Here is a 24,111-nt window from a genome sequence, read left to right on the forward strand (position 1 = left end):
GTGATTATTTCGTTTTAGTTTTCGTAATTGGAGCTCTTTCGGTTCTAATTGTATTCAATTCGATTACTGAGAAAAATCTCGGACCGTGCGAATAATTAACCATAGAATATCTTCACAGTCCCGTTTATGAAGGGGTTAATTAACGCTCGCGCGTGTAGTCGTGGTCATCGGCAGTGCACGTTTCAACGTTTTACTTGGCAGTAAGTCGGTTAATTGCGTGTTCATTATCTGAACAGGAGAAGGAACAGGAACGGGAGTTATCGCATTGAAAATCCGTTCGGCTCGGCGCTGCGCATAAAAATGGCGTAGCCATTTCTTTTTTTTTTAAACGCAACGACAATCGCTTCTGGTGAACCATTTGTTTTGTGATATTAATAGAAACATGGTGATCCCGATGTTTCTGTTGAAAACGGAATCTGTTGATCACTGGTACCACTTATCGTGAAATTGATGAGATGTGCCTAGTCCAAAAAAACGACTACATACTGGTTATATTGTATTTATTTAAACTTTGCACAATTTTTATCATAAAGTATGCTTGATCGAAGAAGTTTAACATATGTAATAATTTCTTATATGAAAGGAAAAATAAAAAACCAATCTTGTTTGAACATTGGAAGAATCCGAAATTATCTTGCTATTACGTACAACTTAGTAAAGCGATTAAAAGAGAAAAACGGATGTTGTAAATTAACTTAGACAATTTTTATCTTGATGATACTGGAAGACCGAATAATCGAATTTCTAATGTAGTTATATTCATTATTAGTACTTTAATTAAAGCCTTCTGTATCTAGACATCTATTAGTTATTTAGAGCAATACATGCAATTTGTCTACAAATTTAGACATTTGTAGAAGACATTATAAAAAATTATAATAAAATTAAAAATTATTTTAGCTTCCAATATTGTTATATAATTCCCACAAATGATAAATATAGGATAGAGTTGATTTTTACTAAAATTCTGTTTTAGCAGTTTTCTCAAATTCCTCTAAAAGAGGACGGATGTTTAGGTATACAAGTTGCACAAAAGAAGTTTGAAAAGTTTGATTCAAGGTTTATTCAATTTCTTCTTATTCTTCGTCCGACGGGTTCGTTAGTGGAAATATCGTTGTTGACGTTTTCATTTGTCGTATTACGCTTTCCTCGGCTTGTTATTTGTGTTGACAATTTATAAAGAAAATATTTTATAACCTGAATTTACTCAATGTGTGGAAACTATTTGCTGACACAAGTTTTCCGATTTCTTCACGCTTACGGCGGGTAACAATGTGTCAGCAACGAATCGTGTGTTTACAATTAGATCTACCCTTCGTAAACGGAATGATGTTAAATTTCGCAGCGTCGGATTCGATCATACCCACGTATTCGTTAGTATTGACCTTTATTTGCATGGGTAAAAAATAATTCCAGTTTCCTATCATGCAGGAGATTTGAGAATAGCGGGAAACTACATATAGATACTATAATGACGAGTTCATTAAAATAATAACGTCATAATAATTTGGTTCGAGATCGTCATAAATGATTTTAAAAATATTAGAGAAGATCAGAGCCGCTTCGGACATTGCTGAAATATTTTGGAATGTTCATGATATTACAAAAATTTATCTTCATACTGGAGAATGTTTATAGAATTTGTTCTGTTAAAAAACGTTTGCCAAAATTTACAAAATCGTTCAAACTACATTTGAGATTTTGTCAAAATTAAATTTCACAAAGGGTTGAGATTTTCATACACGGGTCCGTCAAAATTTACAAGATAGTTCCTGGACAGCGTAATCGTGGCAAAATATTAATTAATCCGAAACTACATTCTGCGCGTCACTGGCGAGGTCGTAATTACAAGGTTGCGTCACAGAGCACTAAAACACATAATTCACTTGCCACTCACTAACATATACACGTTCCGTACCTGATATTTATCTAAATATCAACATGATATTTGCAGCGTCCCGGGTTCCTGACGAAAGGAGAAGTTCATTTAGTCGCATTACGCGTTTCAACGCAAAAATGTTTTTAATGTCACGCTTGCTGACTTCAAGTTATTCTATAGACCTGTTAATACGGTTTACGTTATCACGAACGTCGATAATGGAACGGAAAGCATAAACTAAACGGGAAATAAAATAATAAAATAAGCTCTCGCATTCGCACATAAAACATTTATCCATCTGCGCATACGTAATTCAGACTAAAACGAAATTTTCTTTAATAGAACCACAATTTATATATGTATACAGGAACAATAACCTCATCCATCTTTGTAAGTAATAAATAAGGAAAAATATTTTTGCACGCGATTTGCTAATTCTGGTACAGAATTAGACAACAATATTGATTGTAATACAGCGTCATTCATGAGAAATGTGGTAATGATACCACACTTCTCCGTTAACCATTTAGCTGTTGCGACCTCTTTGAAAAGCGTGTACTTAAAATGTATCGCGTGAAAAGAAAAAAATGACAAGAATACTTTATTTGTTTTGTTTTATCTCGTCTTGGCTTCCAAATATCCAAAACATCTTAAAATTAACGAATATATTTTAGGTTTCTCTAAAATTGCATTTTAAACAGCAAATTTGTCCACATCACGAGTATATTCGGTATAACAGAAAAAGCAGCTAACTGGTTAATTGTTAATAAAATATTTCAGGAGAGGCTTAGAGAGGCGTAGCTGTTCAAGCGTACAGAGTGATACGTTTCTATTTTTAGTTCACGGTGTCACAGTGGTTGTATCCAACAGATAAACAGGAGAAATCTTTTCAATCTAGAACATGGCCACTTCGATCTGATATAGGTGGATCTTCATTTGTTATACAGGGTGTTCCAAAATTATTGTACAAGCGAGAAATAAGGGGTTCCTGAGGTCGTTTGAAGTAACTTTCTCGGTTAGCGAAAATGCAATCCGCGGTTTCGTTTAAGAGTTTTGAATGAAAAACTGTGACACCCTGTACATGGGATCGAGCTCCTTTCCCTCTCTTTATTCGCGTTCGGGGTTCAATTGCATAAAGTTAAATGTAATGCACCGGTGAACTGTTCAATTGCTTGTGAAATATTGTGCAGATTAGTGGCGTCATTTCAAATCGCCGCAGGTGCTTGCGCAACTCTCGCTTCGGAGCATTAATTAAATTCGTGTGCGAAATTTTGAATCTGCATCGACGATTGCATACTGTTTCATGCATTTAATAAACCGAAATTTTAGTGTTGCTCGCACCCAATCTAAATGTATATTAAAACGCCATAATTATGATTGTTTCATGAAAATTTCATTGTGTAGATGTGACTTGCAATTTTTATTGTTGGCATAACGTTACCGCTGCAATTATCGTAGAATGTAATGTGCGTTACACTTTAGAACTTCACAGTAGAATTTCGTGAACAGATTCATTGGAAAAATTTTGCGCATTCGGTTGAAATGATGTACGCAGAACAACACAGCAACTTCGTATTTGTAGGGAATGAGCTCGTTTGCCTGAGTGACTAATGCTTTAAACATCGGCTGTTTACTGTTTTGGTTGTTAATAGGGGTTGTTGTTTACAAAATCGAGTAAAGTGTATGTGTTTGAGTTTCACATGAATAAAATTCTGTTTAAACTGTTGTTAATATGCATATACATATATGTAATTCTCTTCTCTCTGAATTTGTTGTTAGCGTGACTATTTCTGTCAAAAAATATGAACTACGTTGAAAATGTGTCGGTAAACATTTCTATAGAATATGTACTATATTTCCAGAATCGATTTAGTTGCATAAAACGGCTGCCAAAATACCACATCTACCTCGTTAAGATTCCAAAAACATGATATCATACGTTGTTTTGATAAATTCGACACACGGACAAGATTATGAAATATTTCACTTTTAAGATAATTCGAAGATACGTAAACAATGCTGGATTTTTTAGAGTTTTGGAGGTTGTACATATACATAAATAATTTTTTAGGTAGATCAAGGTAAGCGATAACCAAGTGCACATCGTGTGAATCAACTCTATTTCTGTCGTCTACGGACTACATATATTACATATTCTTCTTTGCTTTGAAAACGAAATATTTATTCTAAGAAATGTTCCAAATAACATCTTAAAATTGACTTTTTGAAAGAACATATGTAACTAGATTCTGTGTATTGGAATACTAAGAATCAGAGCTGGGCATTATTCAAATTGTTTCGAATAAAAATGTTTATCTAAGATAATTAATCCGAATTAATTCTTTTTAGTCGAATATTTTATTCGCATAATTTTATATTCGAATAGAGACTACAAAATTATTCGAATAAGTTATTTGAATAGAGACTGCAAAATTATTCGAATAAGTTATTTGAATAGAGACTGCAAAATTATTCGAATAGTAATGCGAATAAATGTTGTCTGTTTTTGTTTTTACGTAATTTTGTAAAAATATATTTATACAAATACATTCAGAATCAATTCAACTTCAACTATTTATAGAATTATAAAATTGCCGATGCCATCCTCTGTGTGAATTTTTATTCGATTGGATATTTATTCGATACTGTTGAATAAAATTTGATTCGTTAGTCTCTATCTCTTTTTTGCTCAATTCTGCTAAGAATCATTTTACTAAGTATTATAGTGTACTGTGTTAATAGAACTACTTCCTGTTTAAGTTCATTTTTGTTACCAAGAGATGTACTTTCCTTCGTCCCCAAGAAAGAATGAAATGAAAAGGAAACGATATTGTTACTTGAAAACTTAATCATCAACTCCTACATTATTGTTTCCCGGAACTACAGTACTCTCTCCTTTGGTTCTCGATAGCTCGAGGAAGCATATTCGCGTTTGTATATATTCCAAAAACGACTCTCCTGATAGTTCGTTCGAAGCATACCAAAACTGATACACATCTTTTATGTGTATTAGAGAGAAGTATGTAAGGAGGCAACTGTGTATTGTTGGTTTGTTCATTTTCCACGTAGCGAGAGAAATTGGTACTTTATTTTGTAAAAATAATATGCTCTTACAGATGAAGTGAAACGTTCTATAATTAAGATACATTATTATACTAACTAAAAATGCAGCAATGAAGCTGTAAACATATTCTTCTATATTTTATACATATTTCCATAAGTCACAAATCCATAAAAATCCGCAGTTATTAACCTTTTGAAGACGAATGTAAATATATCAACAACATTGCAACAACCCAATAGGTATCTCATCCCAGAAGTTGCAATATTTTTAATTTGTCCCATTATTTGACAAGTAATCTAGTTTGCTGAGGAGAATATTCTTATTATACAAAAATCTTCATCCGCAAATGGTTAAAAGCACGTGAATCGTCCATCTCGGAAACGCTAGTCTCGTGTTCACCGAGATTTCGCACGATTTTCTAAAATCATTTTATTCTTTTTATTAAGTTCGATCCACTGGTTCAGTTTCTATCAGCAGTAGACTCTGCAGGACGATTGAACCCTTGGGCGGTTTAAAATTGCTAGTCGTTCGCTCCAAAATTACTTAAAGGTTCACTGTTCATCGGAATGCGTAGACTCGCGCGTGCAAGCACGTAGACAGAGAGAACTTTCTCGTTTCGTCCGAATGGATTTCAAGAATGAATGGGATTTTAACAAGACTGCGAGCGTTAGAGCATCCGCTGCGAAGGGGCTTTGAAAGGTTCGAAAAGTGAATTTAACAAAAGAAGAAATATTGCCGGTGAAACTCGATTAACCGGATCGCGATTATTTAGTTCACAAATTATACCGCGATTCTTTATTGCTTATACACAAAACATGTTCAGCTAAAATGAACTAAGTGAAAGGAAACTCTCGAAATGCAAAAAAAGTGCGCATTCAAAAAAATGGCACTTCTGATATTTCTACGTTCATTGGAATGATTTTTTATGTACTTTTGAAAACTGTTAGAAGCATGCTAATTTGCGCAATGAAGTATTTTTAAACGTCAGTTTGACAAAATAATAAAATAACGTAATATTATATGTTTAAGGTGCGATGTAAAAATACATTCCTCCACCCTTGACTCTCCTTATAGTTGTACTGTTAGTTAAAAAGACTCGTTTACGCGAAACTAATGTCTAATGGCACAACTTTCAATATAGGCGCGGTCACGTGTTAAAAACTTGAAGGCACATGCAGATAACGTGTTGTCAAGCGAAGCCAGTAATTAGCGATGCATAGGTGCACGTGTATAAACAGTTTTTTTTTCTTATCAATGCATACGTATAAATTCTGTCGTGAAAAGTGTTGCATATTCCGTAATGTGTACAGTAGCTCTCATTAATTTAATAGCTCTCATCATTTTGTGTGTACTAAATTTTATCCACTTACAAATTCCACAGAAATTTGAATACATAAATATAAATTGAACGCTTAAAATTAAGTACAATGTAAAAGATTATTTCGGATAAATGAAATACGAAACTTTGATGCAGCGAGATCACTTGATGACTGGACATAATTGATAAAAGAAGGCGCGAAAACGCAGTCAAGTTAAAAGTATGAATTACGTTTGAAAATCTTGGTCGTCAACAGAGCTTGAGCTTCCCGACAGTTGCCGATACGTATCGTGCGCCATTCGTTCCCGGAGGATGTCACCTTTTCCCTCTGCCCTTCGTCCACTAATTTAAGTGTCTCTAAATTCGTGTGGAGCCGGGAACACTGGACAGAAAAAAACTGTGCTGCCGTCGAAACGAGAATAAAGAGAGAACGATGATGTTTCGGTACGCCGTCGTCGTCGTTCTCGTCGTCCTCCAGTCGTTCTCTATCCACCGTTGCCAAATATAAACTCGAAAGCCGAAGCTTTGGAGAAGAAGGGAACGCTAGCAGCCAGGAAAATCATCGAGGAAAAAAAGGTCGAGGACCGGCTGAAACTCCATCGTGGCTCTCGTTTCACTATCTTTAGATCGCTCGGCGGTTAGGTGTCCCTTGATTTTGATGAGGAATTTCGTCCCCTTGAATAATCGCGGCGTTCGCGAAATCCGGTGCACGATGCCGAGAATTTGCGAAACAGAGAACACTGAATTTACGACTCACAGAAAACGAGGTTGCATCTGTTTCTGTGAAGTAAAACATATGAGGATTTACACAGTATTTATAAGAATATGAGTTCAGAACTCTTTTTTTAAATATTGGAATCTTATCTTTCTTTCTTTTAAATATATTGGAATATTATTAATGATATATTTTTATGTTTATTGCTATTAATAAGTAGTTCTGCGAAATATGATTACATTAGATACAAAAACGTCAAAATAACGCAAAGCTCGCGCGAAGTTTTAATTCTCCACATTATTTTGTACGGATGAAAATATTTTGGAGTATGTCAGGCTAAAAATAGCATAAATTGTGTTATCTAACGAGGATCAATTGCAGTCGATGCAATTTTGGCGTGTACGCTGCGAGTGAAACCGAGAGGAAGTTGAGGCTTGGAAAGGATTAAATTCACAAATCATTCAATCAGATCTATATTTAGTACAGATTTAATTTTGTACCGTTCTCGATGTTTGCGTATGCATATATCCTCTCATTTAGATGTTTATCACTTATTGATTAAATTTAGGTTACTGTGGAATTAATCGGCGGAATTTGAAACGGTCGGTCGAATTATTCAGACAAATTAACAAAGCGGTATTCTCGTTACCCATAATTTGAAACAGAATGAATAGTTAGTTACATTCCCAAAATATCTGAACCATGAAAATATTAAAATAACTAGATATCGATTGTTTAATTAATAACAGCGAATACGCGATTTGGTAGGTTCAATTACTTATTTATTCTCTGAGTTTGTGTAATGATTGGTAGCGTTGGAACAGATGCGATTAACAAAATTCTACGGTCTACTATTATTACGACGATACATAAATCGAGATCGGCATAGAATATGTATTTATCCTATTGTATGATAAGTGAAGTTTTAGTATCGTCACTGTCATTTCCATAGCAAAACAAATATACTTTCCAATGGATTTTAAAAATAATAACAGAAGTGCTTTTGGTAAGAAGGTTTGAATTTTAATTTATTACACCACTCATAGTAAGCAGATTGAACCAAAATGATGAGAAGATTAAAAATCCATAATTGTACAGTCCATCATATCATTTATTTTTTATTATTTACCTAATATTATGTGAACTTCACTTTTTCTGAATCTTAAAGAATTATTGGAAAGTTACTTTTGCAATCCCTAAGTTTACCAATTTAATTCTTTGTCCGGTAACTTAGAGCTTCTGGATGACTTTTTAAGGTTCTGCAAATCAGTTGGTACGTCGACAGAATATTTCGACACTCTGAAGCGCTCTGGAGCATATGTCAACGTCTCGATTAACTAAACAACGTCCTCACGGAGAAAATAAATACAAGACTTTACGTGATCGAAATAGAAACGAAGATTTAGTCTACATAGAAGCTCGGGTTCGGCTAGGACTTTCAGCGTCCCGAAAATGAAATGATTCTCTTCCTTGCGAAATATTTCGCACTTATAAAGGACCTGGATCTTGTCGATGCGAAATAACCAATTGTGCCTGTTCGATATCACCAGTGCAACGATATTCACGAGCACTCGTTTGCATTACAGTAACACCTGCCGCAACACCATGTGTTCCTACTATTTACGTTCAGTGCCCTTTACACTGAGTCCTGCATCATTTCCATTACCCTAATACCATTATCGACCTATTTCGAGAAGGAAAAGGTTTCACAGCACTTTCCAAGTAAACGATTAAATGAATTTAACGATTTTCTGTTACCGTCAGCTTTTTACTCGATTATATCGACTATGACGCAATATCGAACTGGCGAGAAGTCAACAGCGTCACTCTATATATATAAAGACTGGAATTTATTTATACGATTTAAATATAAATGTAATTCATATCTTGTGTCAATGAAAATAAAATTTGATACTTCTATTATCAAAATCCAGGAATGAAAGTAAATTGCACATTACATAACATAGGTACAAAAAACAAAAATTGTCTCGTTCTATTAGGGGAAATTATTAAAAACGAAGAAGTGCTAATCAATATAGCTGTGAAAGAAAATGTAGTGCAAGGGTGCTTTAAAAGCTTTTTAAATACAAGGATAGTTCCTTTTCATATTTTTTTATAATAAAACAAGTATTTAAATAGTAAGAAAAATGTTTTCCAAGCCAGTTTAGAGCTGTATGTTGAATGTACAGTTATTCAAACAACATTCCTTTGGTAGTCGGAATAGGAGAAAAATGGCCTATTTTACATCTTTTATGAAATTTTTACATCTTTAATATCGTTTCAAATATTATTATATGAAAAATATGCAAAAAATATTCTTCAGCTAGAAGATATATTCTTATTGAATTAGATAAATTTTTTCAATAGAGGAAATCAATCTTAACGGACAAAAATTCCGCAACAATAGGTACTATGTAACCTATGGAGTTACAGGAAAAGCCTGATTACCAACATCCGTTTTTAGTTACTTTAAAATTCACTGTGCAATGTATAAGCAGCCGAAAATACGTATAGGAAACATTGCACGCGCAGAAACTCTTATAATATTACGAAAAGATATCGATCTCCCCTTTAAACTCAAAAGCGACGTGGTACGTTTGCAATTTAAATCGTTCGAATTAGCAATTAAAATCAGATGTAGGGTACATATTTTATTTGCTCCAATTCTCACCTGTTTCCTTCTTTTCGATGCGACGCTGTGCAACACGTGTAACATAGTAACGGACTTACGGTGCAAAGAAAATAAAGAGAACGAAGTTTCAATTAACGACTGTGATTAAGTGGTTGTTTTGCTGAAATTTCAATGTTTTTGAATGCTTCGTTCGTATTGTTAATCAGCGCCGCCTGGTCTATCTATTTGCACACTCGACTTGAGTTATTTTTAACATTCTGTATATCAGTATCGTTTTGTAATACGTATTCGGCGTATTTCCTTTAATACCTGTTTTAACGTGAAATTGAAATCATGAATATTTTGCATTCGAAGCAATTATTAGAACGTACTGAACCATCAATTCAACCTTTTGTTAACCAAGTAATATGTCACTAATTATTATTAAATATCACCAGTCATTTTAAATCGTGTCCATTTGAAAATACATTCGAAATAAGTATATACGAAATTTTAGTTTGGAAACCATACAGTGCTACGCGAGCTGGTCGCGTGCAAAAATTTCTGTTCAACGTTTTGAACATGAAGTAATGTCACACGTTCATCATCAGTATAAAGAACTAGAAACGCGTGTTTCTCTGTAGATATACAAAGGCATATTGCAAAGTGGAAATTAAATATTGACCAATAGAATTCATATTCTTTACCAGAAACTCTTGTACTCCCCGTTGTAATTTTCTTTGCAAAGAGGTATTTCATGTAATTGATAATGCTTCTATAATGACAGTCGACAATTAAACTAATGATATTTCAACTGGGCAACTACCGTCTGTCCATCGAAGTGCGTTTCAACATTATGAACCAATACACATGCACTTGGAATACGTGTTCTTCGCATTGACATTCAGGCGTATTCCAGTTTGACTTTATTTTCCCACGGGAATTGTTTAAGTTCGCTTCGAACAGCTAGAGTTGGTTATGGTTCCCATCTACAGCTGATATTTTGTCGATCGTAATAGCCGTAATGTACGCATCCAAAATGTATAATTTCGAAACCTTGGTATTCAAGATTATCCGCACAAATCTTGATTTTGGAACTACAAATGAAGTTAATTGTGATCGCAGAATGTTTGGAAAGCATTTTTTGTGCTTTTGAAGAACATGATATTGTTGAAAGTGTAATAAATGGGCGGAACTGAAATACATTTCACAAAAATGAATAAAATCCATATTTAATTATTGAACTGCTCCGTTGGTTAAATCCGTAATCGATTAAAAGCATGTAAATAATACAATGTAACGTTTAAAAAATAAATATTTTACATAGTAAATGTTTCATAAAAATGAGTATTAATCGACGACAATAATCGATGATATTCAGAGAATTTCAATGGGTATTCAACGAAACGATGAACTTATTCAACGGTTCAACGACGAACTCGTATCATGTAGAGCTGGAAATGAAAAATTCGAAATTGTATTCTGTACTGTGGTAGTATTCGGTAGTATTCGCGAGTCTGGTAGATAATAAGTATATTAAATGCTCGTAATTCGCCGTTTGAAATATACGAAATTCGTGTCGAATGACGTTTATGAACGCGATTATTGCGTTTCCTTTTCCAATTTATGAGACTATTCAATTGTTCTGGTTTCATGATCACGATGAATAGCCAAAGACATCTCGATTTCCTGCAGCCCGACCGTTTCTTTCCCGCTGCTTCCTTTCGAGCCGATCGATGATATACACGGTAACACGGCGACACGACTGAAATTTTATGCGATAACCATTTTGATTTTCGTTACGCAACTGCCCAAACTTGACCAAATGAAATACTAATGATAAATCGATTTCCCGTTTGAATTCACGGGAGTTTACATGCTTTGTTCATTTGTTATGAATTAATGATCGTGCCCGATTTTTTAACGATTTTCTTCGATTGATGAATTTCGACATCGAATATCGATCCATTTTGCATTTTAATCCTAGAAATACCAAACCAGTCACAATTGATTGGTTTCTGATTTCTTCTTTTACAGTTACTGAAATTATAAAAATGTTTCAATGACAAATTTTTCTTTTAGTAAATCCAATCTTATCATTCTTACGAAGCAATGTACATCAGTCTTAATTCTAGCTTTATGTATAATCGTATTTCAGTGAATAGAGCAATTTATATTTTATAATATAATTATCATAGTTTTCATTTTTAATTTAATTGGCGGAATTTTCTCTAAATAAGCAACTGATTCTTAAAACACTCCAAATATATATTTTTAACTATAGTTCATAAATAGGAAAAAGGTAATTGTTTGAAGTAATCAGTTAGTAATTGCAAAAACATAGTCACGAATAGGAACATCAGCCTTAGATAACTGTTTCTAGTTTTCCGCATTAAGTTTTTATCCCTTATGCAACCGGAGGAATCCAAGTCACTGTAGAAGGATAACACGTGTTAGAAAAAACGTAGAAAGCGGGAATATATGGAGATTCGTGAACACATTGCCGGTAGTATTGCCGTGCAAATTTCGCGAACAACACATTGTTCTTCACGCACCCAGACAGACAGCCAGCGGTGTTCTGATAATGTCAATATAATTATTCCGTTTCTAGAAGAGATCGCGCGGTACAGTTAAAGCGGTTATGACAGTTCTCCATCAAAGTCGATCGCGTAGGTATACATATGTAATGCCTGCTACTAACAGTTGGGTGACCACAACGGCAAGAGTCGTTGGAATTATATATGAGTCTCGAAACTGTGTGTACAATGTATGCACATACTCGTATATTGTACGTATATGTGTAACATATCGAATTATTCGCCCTTATTTCGTCAGGCGATTCTGAAATTTCAAAGAACACACATTCGAACTCTACTCTCGCAGGAAAGCTCCAAACTTCGTGACCTATATTCTCCAATACCACTGTGGAAGCTTTAATAGAATTTCAACTGATGGAGGAAAAGTGATTAGACTTCGGCAAATTATGAAACTTCGGAGATATGTTGGAGGTTCATTCTTTGCTTTCTCAAAACATTGAATACATTAGAAGAATTTGAGGACATCGTTACATTATTTTTGATCTGTTGTCATTTTTAAAAGAAAAATGACATTTTCTTCCAACTTAAGTTTCTTGCTATTAACATAGCAGAGATAAGAGTTGATAAACGTTTACGTGTGGGCATTGAATACGTAGTCTTTGATACATAATATCACAAAGTCTTTTCCGATCGTGACTGAATCGAAACGTTACGACGATTAAGCGAATCGTGGCCGTAAATTAAGGATCTGGTGTCTTGTGGTTACAGACTCCGCGGGAGGATCGAGCGGCGTCGAGTCCTGGCAGTCAGAATAATCACACACCCACACCGTCTCCATCACCGGTGGGAGATGCACCCGTTGGCAGGGCACTTATGGAGGCTGCGCTTCAGCAAGCCACTTCCGGGTCTCAGCCACCTCTGGTGGTGACACCGTCTGGATACTGGGTCGACGGTACCGATCATCGACACTCCCTGGACTCAGCTGGCCGGGCGCTACTTCCGGCGCAACCCGCCTGGCAACCCAGGATAGACCAGGACGACACGGCCAAGTGTTACAGGCGATTCTTCGTCGGCAGGGTACGTGATCTGAACCAAGTATTAGCCCTAATAATATTAGGTGTACGAGGTACAGTGGTGCACGATTAAAATAAAGTCTTTACTGGCTAGAAAAGAAAAGGCTACTTCTTAGAAAAGTACTGGCTTCCAAATCCATTTAAATTTAACCGTGCATTACTGTTCATTTAAAATGTGAAGACGCCTACCTCAATAAGTAGCTAGAGTTAGAACTAACAAGAAGAACCAACTTTTTGAGAAAGAGTATCTAAACATGTTTTAGCATGTGTCCAGCACTGAGAAATCTCAACAACTTTCTCAAAATGGGTCTTCGTTTTTGAAAAAAAAAATGAATTTCAGGTTTGTTCTGCAGTCAATACGTAGTAGTGACTCGAAATAAAGCGCTTCTTTAACACTTTAATTGCCACGCTAACACAGATAAAAAACTTAATAAAATTAAAGTATTTTGTTCAATGAAATTAAAATTGATAAGTTCAGTTGTATAACATCAATTAGTTTTACGACATTTTCACGAATTAGCGTATGAATCTCAATTTTTCTGAACAAATAATTCTCTTACCCATATATGGATGTGACGTATTCGTGTATTGAATATTTACTCGGAAATTTTGCTATAGAAAATTATGTAGCATTAATCACATTCTTTTCTCATTTCATCCTTTGGAGGCAGGGCGCGATGACCACCTCTCGGCCACTTTCGAGAGGCAGCAATCAATACCTTTGACACAGTTGAGATCTGTTGGCTCTTGTTTATACGTGACATATTATATGTATATGTATATGTATTTAATGTAATGCATATGTCGTTCAATTTCATGCAAAATATTGTTCACTAAAGCGTTCGTTCGTTAAGAAACATCCACTATAAAACGTAAATAGACATTGCACACATACAAGTAGAATATACCTCTAATTTTTCAACTAATTTATATCCCTTTTGTGATTTCTTTATATACTTTTATGTGTTTCTTGTAGAACGTATTTAGGGTAGAAAAAGAAACATGATAGTACAGTAAACCCACCGAATCATTTTTATAATTTTCGTGTTTAGTAAATAAGAAATATCAGTAGTTCCTGATTATCCTAATGATGCATTTTAGTGATTTTCTTGATAAACATCTTCCCGGCAACATGGCGTGCCGACGATTCGCGTGTTACACTAGCAATACGGTATATTATTGCAATTTTCGCTGAAATTGAAACGAATATACATGCATTTCCGGGAGATAATGTGTTCCCATACATTATAGTGGTATCGGAAATTATTCTGATGACATTTCGCAATCCTCGAATGATATCGAAATATCGCGATATGAACCACATAATGCTGAATATTAATTGTTCCATTAATAATTTTTATATTGTAATTATAATTTGTATATTATAAGTGTAGTCCAGGTCCTTTTATTGATCAGGCTATGCGAAATTTTTATGGGTATCATATTGTCATTATTAACATTTATTATTTGTATGCGTATTATTTTAAAGTGTATCGTCATATTTGTCAGTTGGTATGAGAACAATAACATTTTTTTCGTTTCCAACTTAAGCAAGATGGTATACAATTTGACATATCAATGAAAGTAGAGCGAACGTTAACAGCTTTGTTTTGTAGAAAATTTTGTATACAGATTTTAAATTTTATGACCATAAATTTTGAAAAGTTTGAAACTTGCTCACTCGTCTTAAAATTTTTTTAAATTCGAACGACAAGAATATTTCCGATGGTATTTACATATATAGTATTTCTCTGTTATTAGCCAAAAAATTCAACTTTCGTGGTAACTGTTTCTATAAATATCAATTTGCTGTAAAGCTATTTTACTGTTTATTTCATTGACCATGCTATCATAAACGGAAATAAAACAAAAGCAGTCTAGTACGGTAAGCGTTTAATCAACTACGTAAACATCATCATCCTTAATATTATCGTTACTATTGATCTTCCCCTCCACTTTTATCACTGATAGCATTCGTTTGCCAGATTACATCTTTTTATCTTCCATATCTATGTAATGAGCTCCACTGCGTACAGTGCTACATCTTAAACGTAGAATAATCAAGTGGAATACACGGTAGATTAATTAGATAAATTAGCATTGCTACTACTATGTCAACTGCTGTCGAATACTATTAAATTTGAAAACTCGTAATAATAAACAAGAGCTGATAAAAAATTTTAATTAGTACCTCTACCTTGAAACTTCGCGAGTACCTATAGCTTACGTCTTAGACAATGGCATTGATTCGTTTTCACGAACTACATTGTATGCAGTTTCGTTAATTACGGCATTTTATACTAGGTAATTATCTTGCAGCGCAGTATAAAGAAAATTGTAATTAGTAGTTTCATAGATTCGAGATAGAAAAGAAACTTCAGTGTTAAGAACGAATATTGTCATTATACAACATTTTATATTTCTAGAAAAACAGAATTCCTAATTGATATTTCATGCTAGAAAAAATCGAAATGCATCAGACATGATTCTCAGCCGTCGTTTTAATTTTTCATAATTTTTTATAATTTAATATACTTTCGATCTCGAAATTTCGAAAACTACACTATGTACGAAAAAAGTGAATGCGACATCGCCTCCTTAAAACTCTACAACTTTTGTATATAACTATTTTTAATTAAATACATACATAATTTAAAAGTTGTCTGAGGAATGCAAGTTATATGACTCACCTTGTATAAAAGAATACAATAATTAATATGAAAACGCAAGAGATAGTTAAAATTAGTTATAGAATCTGTAGAGGGATTGAAGCAATGCTATACTGCACTGAGATGGACAAAAGACTTTAAATACTTGGACAATGGAAAATAGATAATTAAAAATTAGATCTCAACTTAATTTGGCTTGGCACTACACTTTTTTGGTCATCTATATATGTATATATAAAAGTATTGGAGAAGCATATGATCTCGTAGAACTGTTCCCATTCTTAGACCCGAAGCAGACCCCTGGGCACATTTGAAATTACATTATTTGATATATCATTTCAAATAACATTTTATTTCATAGTTATTTTCATGCCTGTGATCCTTCCTAAAAGAACATTATTTGAAATATTATTTTATTTTATAATTATTTAAAGTAATTATGAGGCTAATTTAATGCGGCTGATTTGCACCTTTTTGCTTTAAACAAACTGATCTGAAGATTTCATAGAATCAAATCTTTTTGTTGATTATTATTTATTTTAACCAATTTGAGATAGAGAAGTAACGAAATAAATTATTATTTGAAATCACTTTGTCTCAAATGAATTGATATTATTTTTATTTTCAAGTGACTGTACTGATATAAATTATTTCAAGTAGATATTTTTATGTTTTATTTGGAATAATATTTGCCCAGGTCTGACCCAAAGTTACTTCGCAATCACCCTGTAGACAGAGTATAGCAGCGAGTGCGAACGAATAGATGTGCCTACACATAGAATGGCGAATGCATATACTAAAGAAGGATGGGGTTAGATGGAAGGAAAAGGAGACGAAGAGGAGCGCAGAGAAAGGAAAAGAGCACTTCGGGCGTGGGAGTGGGAACGTTCTCATAGTCTACGTCTACAAGGAATGCCTATATAAACAGGGACTATCCTCTCCTCTTCGACATCCCCGATTTTCAAGCTGAGCCGCTTTAAGAAACCTCCTCTGCTTTTCTTCCGATTGCCCTCTTCCTCATCAGTCCCCGCTTCTTCCTTCATATCGTTTGTATGGATACCGTATTCATGGTGCGGCGTTCACGGTCAGATTCTCTTTTCCGCCACGCGATTCCATCTTTCTTACTTTGCTCCTCTGAACATTTTCTTTCCTCGCGTTTTCAAGGCGTTTATTCGGATACCACCGACTTCGAGATAACAGAAGATACTACTCTTCCATTCTTTTAAATCTTTTCCACGGGCCTCTGCTACATGGCACATGAAAATTGCGAAATGGTGATCGATGATGCTTCGCTTGCACGCTGAGAATTCCTATACGACAGGGCTTAGGTTCTCAAAAATTGCGGTCTTGGGAAAATCGTGTATGGAATAATAAAATAGACACGTGTACAGGAATTAATTTAACACTGACGGCCGCGCCAATAACCTCTATGATTTCATAAAATTAAAGCATTTTAGCCAATTATATTAAAATTGCAAAGCAAAGTTATATTATACCAAATACTTCTTCAATTAGCGTAAAAATTAATTTTAAAAAATTAAATTTTAAATAATTCTGTCACCCATATATGGGTGACGCGGTAGTCAAAGTGTACACTTTTATAATAGTGCAATTGTGATATAATTTATTAATAATATAAATAGGATCAATTTTATTAATAATATAAGTATGATACATTTAAAAAAGAAATCATGCAAAATCGATTTTTATAATTCAAATTATCGCAAAGACATGTATACGTTAATTGATTTTATACAGGATATTAAATTAGTAGCCGTAATTTCTCAGGCATTTAACAAAATTCTTATGAACAAGATAATTCTTTTTTCACTTTTTTTACTTTTCAATCTTTTTTTTTCGTTTTAGAAAAAAAAAACACCGAATGTGGTTTTGAAGTTTGAAATGATTGTTAGCTTATAAAATGTAACATATTTCGAAAGAATCAACTTTCTCGGCCTGCTGTTCAATACACAAAAATAAGCAAGCAAATTTCTTCTAATTAAACGAAAACGAGAGTTTCCAACACACACAATTTCCTAAACTTTATATTCCAAATCGAGTAAAGTTTGTGCAAATTCAATGAACAAGTACCACAGCGACTAACTTTTATTTCTATTAAAAATTTCGCAAAATTACGAAGGCGCGGAGCCCACGAATTAGTACCACGGAACTATCCGTGGGTGTATTTAATTCTCTTCATTGCGAGCCTAGATTAACTGTTTCTATTTGCTTATGTACCAAACACGTTACGCACAACTTTTAAATTAATTTACTGCAACGACAAGCGTTTGCAATTTAATTGAAATATACAACGCGCCTTATTCAATTTCGATCAACATTCCATTTTAATGCAGCGTTCGCGTTAAATGCAAGCCATAAAATTCTCTGTTTCTATGATGATCGGAAATCTCAGCAGAAAATGGCGTGAGTGATTTAATTAAATTACTAAACAGTTAATTTAATCATTATTATAATTTATTAACAGTTAAACGTTTAATTTAATCGTTGTTAAATTGATTACTAATTTAATTGTTATTAAATATATATCTCGTTTAAAATATAATTTAAACCATTCTGCGTATACTACATCCTACAACCGCCCACTGGAGTGTAATTACATTCCAGGTATTTTCAGTACAAAATACAAAAATTAAATTCCGGCTCTGTAAATATTTGGGAATTTTATTAGTTTTTACAACAGCTGGTACTGGAGGATTCATCAATTTAATTGAATGAATAAAAAAAGCAAAAAATATAGTCGTGGGAAGTATTTGGAACCCGATTCGCAGAATGAAGAGTAAATACATCGTAGGTGTCCAATTTTACCCAACAATTTTGTCCGTCGTAAATTTCAGTGAAAGCTGGTAAACGTTTTCATTCTAAATATCGTTCGCCAGCACTATACTTTGCGATTAAGCTTAACGCAGAAATAATACCCGAGGTATGGTTAGATGAAGCACTGGAACGAGTATAGATAGACAGTCTTTTCTTGTAATTAGTATACCTACGAAACGGTGCTCCGTGATAGCTGGTATTCCGAGCCTGCTACTCCTCCGGCTTTGCCACAGTTTTCTAGAATTTAACGCGTAGATGTTTCCTCTCTATTCACCTGGCATTTAGCTCGCACCCGATGCCGAAGTTCTTCTCTCGCTTCGCTGGAAATCAAATTAGAAAAAACAAGCGAAAGGGAAATGAAAATCTGAAAGATAAAGATAACTAGAGAGATCACTATAATTTTGCAAAAGAACTCTATTTAGCAGTGATGATTAATTTACAGTGCCTTGCGGAGATGTATTAACTGTTTCAGTTAATGATCCTTTATTAATTTAATCATACTTAATCGTATTTATGTGTATGTTAAATGTAATATGCCCCCCCCCCTTCCCTTTTTTTAATCAAGTGGGGAAGCATCTGTTATTGCTGAGTTGGGAATTATTCGAATTGTTTCGAATATAAATATTGATCTAAGATAATTATTCGAATGAATTCTTTTTTAGTCGAATATTTTATTTTCCGTATGAATTTCTGTACGAATAAAATTTTATTCGGGTAAATTTTTATCAAGATAAATTTTTATTCGATTGGATATTTGTTCGATAGCGTCGAATGAAATTTTGCTCAGTTCTAGTTCATTGTGGATGTCAATGGGACATTGCAAAGTCGATGTACAGAAAATTAATTAAGTATAGAACGACTCAAAGTTTATTCCTTTTGACTTGTATATTTTAATTTGAACTTTTTCAACATTACTTGAGAATTGATTCAGAAAAGTAGAGCTTAAGAATAAATTTATCATGAGCCCTGAATTCCTCTAAATATGTTTGAAGAAGAAATAATGATGATGCATTATAATACCATTATAACATAGAATCAAGAGGGTGCCAAGTAAGCTTTCTCCAATTGAATTGGTGAGATCGGGCACTGCGTAAGTCGGCACTTTCTATCTATTTTTCAGGAAAAGGAGAAACAGTATTTCTTGTAAAATAAATAATTCTCGGCCTTTTTCATAACAGGTAATAATATTGATTAAAAATAGATGATATCACAGCCGGTTTACATGCTTTATCAAACCAAGAGCATAAAAAACTAATACAATACGAGTTTAATTTAACAATTAATAAACTAAAACAAAAATAACAATGTAATTTGATAGTAACAACGTAGATTATTTGTCTTAACATGTAATCTATACATGACAAAATGTTAAAAAAATGAAATGAATTATAAATTTACTATAAATTAATTCAACAATAAATTTGGTCAGTAAATAATACACATATTAGTAAACAATAAGAATTTTTTTCTACTGCTGTGATTTCTTACGGCTTTCAACGAATGATCAATTAGATGATCGTTTTCTAAAATTGAAAATGATCATGAAATACAATTTATCAACGCATGAAGCTTGTTTATATTTTCTATTTTAATTAGGCTGTACTCCTCACACGTATAAAGCAGTATCTCCACTCTTAAATATAAAGATGTCCTTCGAATATGCTTCTCCTGCACGACTGTCTTCTCCTCCTCCTATTTTATATAGTTATACGTGCAGGGTTAAATAAGATTATATTTCTTATTAAGAAGAGAAATTCTCGAAAATTAGACGATATCTGTTTAGATGTCTTGCTAACGAGGCATCGATAATGAGAGGAGAGACGAACCTTTACATCTATGTCCAGGATCCAAGAAAAAGCAACTGACTTACGCTGTTTCTGAACTCACCGACTCAATTATGTATTTAAATACTTTCCACAAGAAGTCACTGATCAGGAACTAATAGTAGAACATCGAAGAATGGTCGTAAATATGTCAGCGATGCACGATAACGTCGTTCGTTCAAGCGTAACTTCATCAAAGATTACACAGAAAGAAAAGAAAGGAGAAGAAGAACCTGGTTATGTATACGGCTCAACGAATGTGGTTTGCATCGGTGTCAAATTACAAACGGTACGGGCAGCGAGTATATAAATAAATTATAAGAGTGATTTTATAAAAGTAATTGAACCAATTTGTAGGAATTATAGTAATTGACAAATCTGTAAGCAATATTTATTTTCAAAAATTATGATGCGCTTGAAAGGTACTTCATTCGAAATATTTAATGTTTTACACACATTTTTGTAATAGAGCTGCGAAAATTCTTGATAACTATAAAGCCTAATAATTAAAGAATAAGTGGTAGTCTGAATCTTTTTCTTTAAATCGAGATTGACAGATCAGTGTCTTGAACATTCGCAGAGTTAAATGAATACGTAAAGATCGTGATAAAAATTGTGTCATAACAGTACCATGAAATACATCAATTCGAAACGTGAGCGTCATAGAAGTTAAACAAGCAAAAGATAATTTCAAGAAATGTGATGGCTTTCTCGAGAAACTACGAGGAACTTGCTTGTCAACTGAATCGTGTGGTAAAAGTATGCCAAGACGGAACAAAAAAGACTTGACTCCGTTAGATGTTTTGCACCTACAAGAACAAATGATATATTCTCTCTACGTGAAACTTTCAACAATACTTTACAAAAACGCATGTTCCATGTGAGAAGACACCGTGGCCGCCCAACACAATTTTACCAACAAGCTTATGGATTTCTTCAGAAAATGTCTAATTACAAATATAATTATAAATTATAAATGGTCTAATTAATAAATATATATATATATAATAATAATAAATAAATATGATTACATACAGAGTTAAATAGAAGATAAAACGATCATGAATTGACGAGCAGTGGAAAATACGATGTTAACATATTTGTTAGGTTTACATAACTTATAGTGTTCTTATCTTGAGAAATTGAAGCAAAAGCAACGTCATTCATCAAAACCTTAGCAAAATTGAGAAAATTACACGTATCGAACAAAGCTGGTTATGAGAAAAGTTACCTCTTCTATTACTGAGAACAGGTAGTGACTTATGCCGTTGCATTTGGCCAAAGAACACACGAGTGAATGGAAAGGATGTGGATGAGCGGATTAAGCGAATGGAACGAAAGCAGATAAAATAGAACAACCAAAGCGTAGATCAGAGTAAGTAGTTTAGCCGAGCTAGTAGCAAGCCCAAGGAAGTGAAGGCAGAAGAAAAGGCAGAGGTATAAAGTGGAAATTGCACGTAGAAGAGAGCAGGAAGAACGAGAGCTTGAGAGAAGAAAAGATTTATGCAGTCTGCGACCTCGCCAACTTAATTGCATAGAGAAAATACATTCATTCGCTATAAAGATTGATTGAAAAATTGTTTCCGTAGATTAACAAATATTACGCGCGTTCTCTGTGTAAAAATATGTTTCCCTACGTTCAAAACGTTCAATATACGTGTGTTTTAATACTGCGAAGTGGGTTCAGTCTATAAGTAAGAAATGATTACACTATGAAACGTACGTTTCGAAAGTGTTACAAGTGTTCTCCACAAATTGGAAAATAGAAATACGACGGAGCGATATTCCCGGGCATAAGATACTGTAGTCTTGCCGCTGTCCGACATAAATTTCACAGCTTAAGAACTTTTCCCCGCCGCGCCGCCGTTACTTCCTTCACTCTCTTTCCCTTTATGCACAACATTACATAGAGCAATGGGTTCAAGAGTTGGTGTCTGGCGCGGCTGAAAAAGAATTCACAGCGGAATACATACCCCGGGCACCGTTGCACTATCAACACTTCTTTCAGGGTTGTCATGTTTTTACAAAATGCGGAACCCCTCCGGCGAGAACATAAAATTTCAAGCTATACTAGTTTTTCTTACGACGAAACCTCTCGTAACACACACTATTTTTATACACGCTGCATTTGTTACGAGTGCTCCGTAGATACATAGAAATTACCGCATAGGTACAAGTGCCTGGTTCCTACATAATGCTGGTGCAGAGAAAACACGAACATTTTTAATTTCTTATTGTTGCAGAAAGATTGTGATTTGTAATTGATTTCCAAATGCTATTGCGCAAAGCATCTGCATCAGTTGCAAAGAACTATGTATTTCTTTTCTTACAAGTTTCAGTATTTTTGAGATGCTATAATGTTTCCATTGTTTCACCTAGTCAATTTTGTCATAAACGAGTAAAATCCGCAGTCTAGATCTCTAACACTCCTTCGGGTACACCTGTCTCGAACAATCATCTCGCATAATACATAGAAATTATAGTTTTTCGAATGATTGCAGGGTAAGATTTTTTCCGTAAATACTATATCTTTCTCGTTGATACGTCACCGCACAAATTTGCGAGCTCATTGTGTCTGTGTACGTGCACGCATCCTGTTCTTATTGTGGGTGTAAAGAATGCGCTTGAAGTGCAACGCTTTCTTAAACCGTGGAATCGAGTCTAGAGAACTGAGCTAGGAATTCTGCACGCAAAAAGGACAGAGCAAAGTAAGGAACTGTAATTACATTTTTACTTTACTTCACTTTTAAACCCTTCACAGAGCGGACAAATTCCTGTTTCAGCCCTGTGATTCCACGCGCAAAGGACGCTTATTTCATTTATTATGTAGTCACCTCGAGCTTTATAACTAGACAGCATGATGCAAAATGAAACTTTTCTGCCTCGATTTCAGGGAAGCAGAAGTTTCTTTCCCTGACGACTTCAATAAACTGAACATAAGAAAAGCTTTCTACTCTTTTAAACTTCAGCTGCTTATTTTGTCATAATTCCAATTTTATCTCAAATATTATTCTTTTAAAACTGATTTAATATTTGCTAGATATAATGAAATCTTTTTACTGTTTGAAATTGCAGCTGCACACCTCGTCATAATTCTAACTTCATCAAGCGCAAGCATTATTCTTTTAAAATCTATTTAACATTTGGTGGGCATAATGAAATGTGTTCGTACCCTTTCAAACTCAAACTACTCATTTTGTCATAATTCCAACTTTATCGCAGTTGTTATTCTTTTAAAATCTATTTAACATTTGATAGGTATAATGTAATGTAAATTGTAACGGCTCATTTTATCATAATTCGAATCTTGTCGCAATCATTAATCTTTCAAAACCGATTCAACGTTTGATGGATTTAATGGAATCTGTCTACTGTTTAAAATAGTAATTGCTCATTTTGTCGCAATCATTATTCTTTTAAAACCGATGCAACCTTCTGTGGGCATAATGAAATCTTTCTACCGTTAGAAATTGCAACTGCTCATTTTGTCATAACTCGAATTCTGTCGCAATCATTCTTTCAAAACTGATTCGATAGTCGTTTTTTTTATGTAGTACCAAAGACCCGCGAGACAGGAGCGACAGAAT

General features: G+C 34.0%; 1 protein-coding gene across 12 annotated transcripts in view; it reads left to right on the plus strand.

Moving 5' to 3' along the window:
* The window catches only part of LOC117227300 (Rap GTPase activating protein 1), a 233,194-nt gene that overhangs the window by 198,825 nt on the left and 10,258 nt on the right, over positions 1-24,111 (plus strand). For all 12 annotated transcript variants that reach the window (XM_076522810.1, XM_033482425.2, XM_076522812.1 and 9 more), the window contains one exon: positions 12,893-13,201. In XM_076522810.1, the coding sequence (XP_076378925.1) occupies positions 12,893-13,201 (309 nt within the window). The remainder of the gene's footprint in view (positions 1-12,892; positions 13,202-24,111) is intronic.

Source organism: Megalopta genalis, chromosome 6 (assembly GCF_051020955.1).
Source record: "Megalopta genalis isolate 19385.01 chromosome 6, iyMegGena1_principal, whole genome shotgun sequence".
In the NCBI taxonomy this organism is placed as follows: Eukaryota; Metazoa; Arthropoda; class Insecta; order Hymenoptera; family Halictidae; genus Megalopta; species Megalopta genalis.